A 9,644-nucleotide genomic window follows, 5' to 3' on the forward strand; every position below is an offset into this window, starting at 1 on the left:
GCTCGATACAATAATAATTATGATCCTCTCAAAAGTGACCTGATGCATCGATGAATTTGGTAGTGAACCATTTATTGTCCAGCCATATGTTTTGTTTCGTCTTTGCGATGCCGGAGTCACCTTCCACACCCCCGTCCTTGAAATTCAATGAAATTTTGTCGAACTTCTAGAGGTTGTATCTCAGCCATCTTGGATATTTTATGTAGACAATCTTTGGTTAAACGACTCATTTTGATGAGTTCTACCTTATGTCAAAAAAAAGTCCCACCTTGTATATCGTTGAAAATTTACAATAAGCTAAAAAATATAAAAGGTTTCAATGAAACAAAGTTCAGTAAACACTTGAAGAAGCTGCAACTGCGGCGAACAATATACATCCTGGAAGTGTTGGGGTTAACTCGTATTATTATTTGACTGTGCCTTTCTTACTTTTTTTTGACAGGACGTGTGGTCTAGACTTACCTTTGTATGCATGAGTCAATAAACAATAAGTACCTAATTGAGTGTGGTTTTTCCTTCACTGCTCTTGTATATAGGAGAATGAAGTTCGTTTGATGATGCAAATACAATCAAATACAATTTCAATTAACCTCCAGATATGGAACGTTTAGGATACGATTCCACTCACTATTTGACAATCCGTCGGCCGTCGGTTATGTTGTTCTCAGAAATATAATTCGGCCTTATGTTCAGAGACTTATTAACTTCCCGACTATTCGTGGGTAATATTCATAATATTTTTTGAGGACTTGAGGATGAATAAAGAATCGGTGTACGCTATTCAAATTATATTTCATCAAAAATAAATAAACGCATTTACATACATGAAAGTAATATGAATTATTACAAAATAAATTCATTGTATTTGCAATTGTATATTGTACTCAAACAATATATACGTTGCCAAAATGTAGATATGCCTGACAATTTTAAATAACACTGGAAGAAGCAAAATCTAAATGAACGAAATAAACTGAAAAAATTACCATAAAAAGAAAAGAATGATTGTCGCTATTCTGAAAAATACATAAAATATAACCATTTCCTTGGTGTACATCGTGACAGTTCTGTTAATGCGGGAAAGCAGATTGCGTGTAGGCTGAACCTGAAAGAAAATAAGTATAAGAATACATTTATTACTTTACTACTGAATAAGTTTTGATATTTGGAGAAAATATAGCTCACTTCCCTTCTTCGTTCTGATTGGTTAAGCGTCATGATATAAATAATGATATTAAAAAAATTATTGAAATCATTATATTGAATCAATCGAGCTTGAAAAAAATTCATTAAAATATTTTTTTGTGCTAGAGTAGAAACTCCAATAATTCATTATACTGTGAGCGAGCGTCCCGATTATGGAATGATGGATTTATTTTCTCCCCTTTCGGGAATATCAAAAAAGGGTTTGGTACTTTTTGGCGATCATTTTTCCGTTATTCTTATTTCTCAATCATTCCAGTTACCAAGCAGTGGCTTCATCCATTTTTTTTTCAATTGCAAGTCCCTATTTTTTTGTTGACATAGATGTATCATGGAATTCTGAGTTCATTTATGCGCATCTAACGCAATTTGAGTAAAAATGACATGGATATATATTTTTTTTTTAATTAGTGTTTTTGGCTCATCCTTCGATATCAGCCATCTGGTTAGCCATTAAAAATATTAGGTTTATACATACATAGGATTTCAACATTTTGGGATTCACGAGGATACAATACGCAGAGGTGTTCATCAAAGCGATTTTTTCTTCATACACTAACAAGACTGAGCAACGGACCAGTTTGTATGATTTCCACTAAAATCACCCAACTGAAGATGGTATTGTGATAGCGGAACAGGTGTCGTGGTAAAAACTCGTTTTTGTGGGAATCATATAATTTGTTTTAAGTGCTATGACATGTTTTAGTTTTGGAAAAATTTGAATGGACGGTATCGAAAATATCATATTATGATTTTTTATTGATGATTTTTATCATATTTATTCATATTTAGTTTTTATTTAAAATTTTCAACCTGTCCCACCAAAATCGATGCTGAAACCTAAGAAATTTTCAAATTGTATCTAATGGTGGTATTCTGCTTTCATCTCTGAGCCAATCTGTAACTTTTCATAAGCTTACAGGAAAATTGAAATTCTGGACGGTTTTTAGTGGTCTGTAGCTTACAGGAATCCGTAACTTTTAAGATGTCTAAAACACTGGTGTGTGCACTTGTCACTTTTTGCAAGCATCAACATTTCAGAAAATCGGGGATATGGGATCAGTTTCGTGGCGGCGCCACCATGTCATTTGCTTCGTTCTATCCTTGTTCTACCAAAGGAAGTCCAATGATACTCTCTCGTTTTATTTTGTTTTGCGTTGATATCGAATGTCGATCAACGTCCAACGAGTTCAAAATATAAACTTGAACTGGTGGATTTTGTCAGGTGTTAAGGAATATTTCTGCTTTGCAGTTCAATTTTCGTTGTAAAAACAAACACTATCGAATAAGGGTTCGATAGTGATTACTGTTCTTCAAGATAATTTCCGTTTGACAACTTGAATTCGTGAGGGGGGTGATTCAATATGATTTTAATAAACACAGTCAAATATCCAGTATATTCAGTTGACGGAAAGGAAATTTTCACTATATCTACTCAGGAAGAATATTTGAAGTAACAGACTCGAATAGATTTATGTATTTCTGATTCTCAATACATGCTCACAATTCACATTACATATTTCCAATACAGTTTCTTTGAAATATTGCTGAAGTTTCCATAAAACTTAGCTATATCGGTTCCTAATGTTCGTTCATCTGATTTGGTTCTGCTTCAAATTCCAACAACACCGAATTCTTAGCTGTAGCTCTTGATTGTCCATATGGAAAACTGAACCTACTGAACGACATGTTGAATAAATGAATGTTCTACACCTCTTTCTCGAAACTAATACATTTTCACACACCAATTAATCGCTTATAAATACAACATATTCGTACGTCGTAGGAAATTATTTTCAAATATCAAATGACAATGCTCTGTCAAATTCTAAACAGCGCTACCTACAGTGGAAAAAACGAAACTGATCCCATATCCCCACGAAATTAAAAACAAAATCGAATCAGTGAATACACCAGAGTTTTAGACATTTTAGTAACTTTTTACGATAAGTAGTTCAAAAGTGACACTGTCAATGAGATAGTGACAGAAACATTTCCAGAATTGCATTATTTACGAATCTGTCAATCTGAAACTTACAGATGATCGATCGTACGATACAGATTCGTAACTTACGAATGAAAAGCAGGATACAACCATAAAACTGGCAATTCTTTCAGAATATGGTGGAACTACCTCACGAAATGAGCTGTTACTGTCATACTTCCTCAATAAAATATGGGATAGCTTCAAAAAAACATCCTGCGAAATTTGTTCATGATCGAACCCAATTTCATATAAGAAATTATTTTTGAATAAGGAAAATCGCTGTGGGATTCATTCGGCTTTTTCCATCATTGTTGCTTATTCTACCCAAACAGGATTAGGTATCAAGACGCAGTGGAACTCAGTCATCGTGTGATAGTTGTGCTTGAAATAATTAGAAATATTCCGAGAGTATTCGACGATGATCTTTGGGGACAGAAGATTTATAACACTTGATGCGATTAAGTTTTGTGATTGTTGTTTTTCGTTGTTATCAAGTTATTGAGGAAGTGATGAAAATGCAATGTAAAATATCTCTAGAAAAGAATTATTCTAGAATATTTTATGAATCATTTCACGATTACTTGGGAATTATTCTTCGATTTTTATATTCTGAAGGAATCATTATATTCAAGTTTGTATTGAATCCTCTATTTCTATACCCCGAACACGTGATGCCTTTGTCAAATTCAACGATTATAGCCAAAATCCCGAAATTGAAATACCGACATGCGAGTCAAGATTGAAAATGAAGTAACTCCGTAACTCCGTGAACCTTCTACTCCTTCGTTTATATTTGGGGTAGTCAAAGTATTGAAAAAGAACTATCAATGCAGATCCTTTTCTAAAACATAAATTTTGCTGACGGTTTCTCGAAGACGATAGATCATTTCCAAATTCATTCACGGCTAACTCTACACGAGAAAAATTGTTAGAATAATTGCTTCATTCTAGAACTGCTTCGAAGATAATGAATAGTTTCAATTGCCCCTGGAAAGTCGTGCACACAATTTTGAACCTTCCATTGCGTTACAGAGACTATCAGAATTAATAATTCAATAAAAAAGTAACTTACCTCTCTTGGCTCTTCTCGACTGACTTCTGCCATAAAATCAGCATTCATTTGGAAAATTTCTTCTTTGAAGGCAACTAAATCATTCCAATCCAACACCTCCTTCGATGATTCAGTAGATTCCCGTTTCTCTTCATAATTATTCAAAATTTGTTGTTTTTGGTACGACGTATTAACGCCTATATCTCTAAAAGATTTTGTTGGATATTTGGCCTTTTCATCAGATTTCACAGCATCTTCATCAACGTGTTGTTCCTCATTTGATTCAATCCCAGATTCACTTGATGGTGTGGAGATTGATGTGACTCTATTGCTTGTGGTGATATATCCTGAGGATCCAGTCGATGTGACAGTTCCGCTGCTGATGAAATGAAACCCTGGATGAGGGCCCGAGCAGGAATAAATTCCCGATTTCACCAGTTTGAATGTTTTTAAAATCTTCTTCTTTGGAATATCCACAAAACCATGTTTTTCTGCGAATTTTCTGGAATGTTCATCCCAGAAACTTATCTTTTTTTTTACAATTCCCTCCCTTAGTGCATCATACTCCATGTGTTTATTTCTTGCATTCCTATCATCATAAGATGGTTTCTCCTTGTCATTCCTGATAAATGTAGATGAAGCCAAGGGCTTACCGTAAGAGTCGAAGGTTTGTTGTAGTCTCCTGTTATGCATTGTTATAGCTGTCTTCTTTTTCTTCACAATGATTATTCTGAAAATTTTTTATAAACTTAGAGATATTATATAGAACAAGAAATGATACTGGAGCAAATTTCAACAAAACTCCTCGGTAATAAGAAAAAATTCAGATTGACAGATAATCTTGAATCTTTTGGAAAAAATCATGGCATTTCGTCAACCCCTGCATTCAATTCATTATTCCCTATATTTGGAGATCTCGTACAAGAAATATTGTACCCTTATATGTTGTTCAATGACGGCATCATTGCCGTTATCCTGATAACGGCTATACGAGGGTGTATATTGATATCTAGTTAGCCTAGACCAGTTCCATGCATAAAAAAATATTGCGTTACCAAAGCAATGAACAGTAACTAGTAATTAGAAGTGTCAGTGTGAAGTTTGAGATCAAAAAAGTAAAACAGAGTTAAATTAAAAGAAAGAAGATGTCTATCGAAATTGTGAAAATCGAAATATTGGAGTATCGAGTCATCATCAAGTACCTGTATTTAAAAGGTAAGATATGCTTAATACCCATGGTGATCAATGTCATGACATGATTTTATCAGACTAGAGTTAATAATAAAAAGAGTATACTGATACATCGCAAAGAGGGTGCTTTTTTGATCGCGTACCGTTGATGTTAAATTACTAAATTTTCAAAAAATCAAGCCTTCTAAACTGCACCTGAAGTTCAGAACATTTGTCAAAACGAAGGAATATCCAGCAGTTTCGACATCTTATAATATTCTCAAAATATGACGGTTCGAGAATCTTTATATAGCTCAAAAACCAAAATTCAACTATTTACTTTTAAAAGAGAACATATAGTTAGAGTTTAACCATAAATCATACTGTGGGAATTCAGACAAAATAAATTTTATGATGATTGAACCTGGAACTTATGCGACTTTTTTTTTAATTTATTTACCACTTGACTTGAAAATTTTACATTGATGCAACAAAAAAAAAAAATTTTATTTCCGGAAATTTCTTATGGATTTAAGTGTTTGAAAGAACCGAGTTCAATAAAAGTGCTTTAAATTTCTGAAAACTATAAGTTTCAAAATAACGTCACTTTGAAATTTCAATTTTCAGTCACTCGCTCGTCAAAATACATATATTAATACACACATACAACAAAAACTTGCGGCCGGTTTCATAATCAAACCTAAAGTCGCTTTAATTTTAAAGCTTCCTTTAACCCTACTAAAAATGACAGTAAAGGAAGCTTTAAGCTTAAAGTGACGTTAAATTCGATTATGAAACTGGACGTAAATATGTGAAATGAAAAAATCGGCTTCCACTAAAGTAAAGGAGGAACATTAAATGAAATTTGTCACATGCTTTTCTTCGTAAAAATGAAGTTGGGACAGAAGTTTCCAGAAAAATGCATTCTCCTCTCAAATATCGTCGAATAAATAATGAAAACATTGTGAATTCGAAGAACCTCATTACATGAAATCCAAAATAAAAAAAATTTGAACTGCTATAAATTGGACTTGGATACACAAACATTTGCTAATATGGATAAAGCAATAACTTAAAAAATACTTTACTCACCTCGATCGACTTGGTCAAATCACAAAGTTGAAATTGCACTTACACTCCTACAGCTTCGAAATCTTTTAGATACTGAAGCACTTCCATAAGAAAAACAGTTTAAATAAGTAATAACCACCCCTTTTTTCTTCTTCTTCTTGTTCAATGGATGCGGTACCCGGTACCTTCTTTGAATGCGACTTCGCAGAACTATATCTACATCAATTACCGGGATTTCAGGAAGGTCCAATAGAAAGATAAAATACCCATAAACTAAGAAAGATCCGAATTGCCTATACAGGTAATGACTTTGTACAGAATGGCCAAACAAAAACTCGACCTGTTGAAAGTTAAGCGAATATTAATAACGACAATTCTCTGGTCGTTGGATTAGCGTCGCAGGTACCGCTTACTTTTCTTCTTCATCCAAAGAATGTTCTTATTGATTTTCAAATATTCAGTGTGATGGATTGCTGTGTGATCCATTTTGCTCACATATATCATTGCATGACATAATTGAAAGCACTCCATGCTACAATTGAAGATAGCACTTCATAGACCTTTCCGTTTGTGAGAAAATTAATACTGAAGGGGTTTGGAAATAGACCAGGGCCAAACAGAATGAAAGAAAACAAATTCTTGGCAGTATGTGGTGTGGTTGGTCGGAAAATTTAGTATAAATTATGGATTTATATTAATGAAGAGAACTCGGTGGAAATTTCGGAATAGGTGGTGGTTTTGAGGGATGAAAAATGATTTCTACGATTCTGCCTAAACTATAATATAATATAATATATATAATATTTATAACTTTTTTTTTCTACCGATTTCCGAACATAACCACAATTTCATTGCGAAAAATGCAAAAAACCGATTTTCCGTCTGAAATTTTTTCTTGCAATAAAAATGTATCGATTTGGAAGAAAATTACTGAAAATATAGATTTTCTGTGCTTGATGCACTTTTCTGGTTTGTATGACTCAAAATGTAAGAAAAGATAAATTTTCAAACGAAAAATTTGGTTAGCAAAATTTCAAATCTTCAACTTCACCAAGGCTCGTTTTCTTTGTTGAAACCTCAACTTGACCAAGAAATAAAAAATAAATTTTTCCTTTGAACAAGTATCGTTCAAAGCGAGAAAAATAAAAGAATGGATTTCTTCAAAATAAATTTTTCGATTAAGGGGGATTCTACACCGTTTTAGTGGTCAGTTCAGAAAGTGAAAATGAATATCTTACGTCAGAAACCACTAATTTATTTGGGGTTTTCATTATAGTTCAATTCAGTGGCGGATTTACCATAGAGGCTAAGTAGGCTGCAGCCTAGGGCGGCAGATTTCAGGGGGCGGCAAATTTGGGGACAATTTTGTTTGCACGAATTATAGAAATTGAAATACTTGTATTTCATAGATATTTTAATATCTATCTACATCTGATTTTCCCTAATTATAAAAAAACTGACCAAGTAGTGCATCATTACTATTTTCCTGTTTCACTCTTATTTCGGCCGCTTTGGACTCTATACTGAAACTTCGTGAGGGTAAAAAATTTTGGTGAAACCAGATTCCGAATCATTGGGATGTGTTTCTTCGGTTCCTACGAAAACACAATTCAAGAAATGTTTGTCCAGAAGTTCGTATCTATGGCTCTATTTACAAGGTGAGCAAAATTGGTTGTCTACTGAGGGGATCTCGAGGACTATCGCAGCTAGAAAAAAAACGGATTACACATTCTCAAGCTCTTTTTACATGACTAATCCAAATCTGGAAACAGAACCGGCCTATCATTTCTAGATTTTGAGTTATAATCAAAAATTTGGATTTTGACGAATTCGAAAAGTTCCCATAGCTTTTTTGTGTTTGAAGTTACATATCTGAAACTTACCTTCTTAGTCACTTTTATACGTAGATTCTACTGACAGAATTTATTTTTTCCAATTCAAAAATAACAAATTCAATGAAAGTTTGCATTAAAAAAAAAAAACGAAAGTTCGCCTAATGTTTCGAAACGAAAAAATATTTGGTGCTCGTCAGTGGATTCTACGTAAAAAAGGGTCTGTAAAAGATTCAAGTTTCAGATCTTTAACTCCAAAGACAGAAAACTTATGAGAACTTTTCGAAAAATTTCATTTTTTGCTAATAACTCAAAAACGGTTTTCACCATTCTTTGTTTCTCTGAAAAAGAGCTCGAGAATGTGTCATCCGTTTTCTTCCAGCTTCCATAGTTCTCGAGTTTCCATCAGTAGACAAAGAATTTTGCCCATCCTCTGTAATACACCAGCGACTAATTGTTCGGGTGAGAGCATGGGCGCCCGCAGGGGGAGGCCAGGGGGGGCCACGGCCCCCCCTGAGATTCTGATAGACACCGTTAGAGAAATTTTTCTTTCAGTAAAACTAATCGTAGATGATATTTTGCCCCCCCTGAGAAAAATTTCTGCGGGTTTCTGCGGGCGCCCATGGGTGAGAGAAGCTTTTTTGCCTGAAAAAGGTGAAAAGTTAGGTACCTAAGAACCATATTAAGCCAAGAAAAGCTGAACGCTTTGGCTGTTTTGTGTATAAAGTCAAAATTTCGTATGACGACATCGCAGAAAGATATTTTCACAGCGGGTTTCATAAAACTTTGATTGTGCCATCAACGCTTGATTTCTAAAACGAAATCACTGAAACCTTTTCATTGCTGAATATATTGAACAAGTAGCCATTGCGAGAATAGTTTAATGGACGTATGAACATAATTTGATACGAGAATGATATTATGAATGATCATAACTGAATTATCGATTGAAAACAAATAGAATAGTCTTCTGTTGGTCAATCAAGCGTTGATTCCCTGATCAAGCTTTATGAAACCCGAGGTGAGACTTTTATGACTTACATTCCTATTTTATTGTCATCATCAGTTAGATTGTGACCATTTAATACATATAATAATATGAATTGTAGGGAAGGTCTTTTTTTGTGCCCCTGCTTAGTTACAGCCCCCAAAAGATGGCACCCGAAAAGCAGTTTTTGTTTGTTTTTTATTGAAAATTAATAAACTTTCACGTATTAAATCAAGCAGATATTTTATACAGGCGGGAAGGCATTAAAAAAATTTTGGTTCTGTTCGTCTATGATAGAAAGGGGTAGAAAAATCCATTCCTGATCCTTGCTTCGCATGAAAC

At 33.9% G+C, this 9,644-nt stretch overlaps 1 protein-coding gene across 1 annotated transcript; it reads right to left on the reverse strand.

Moving 5' to 3' along the window:
* Window positions 1–781: 781 nt before the first annotated feature.
* LOC123308561 lies at window positions 782–5,348 on the reverse strand. Its single transcript, XM_044891275.1, has 2 exons — window positions 4,263–5,348; window positions 782–1,105 (listed from the first exon to the last, which is right to left on the reverse strand). The coding sequence occupies exons 1-2, from the start codon at window positions 4,932–4,934 to the stop codon at window positions 983–985; spliced, it is 795 nt and encodes a 264-aa protein (XP_044747210.1). The 5' UTR covers window positions 4,935–5,348; the 3' UTR covers window positions 782–982.
* Between the last annotated feature and the right edge of the window lie 4,296 nt (window positions 5,349–9,644).

The sequence above is a fragment of the Coccinella septempunctata genome, chromosome 2 (assembly GCF_907165205.1).
Source record: "Coccinella septempunctata chromosome 2, icCocSept1.1, whole genome shotgun sequence".
NCBI lineage: Eukaryota > Metazoa > Arthropoda > Insecta > Coleoptera > Coccinellidae > Coccinella > Coccinella septempunctata.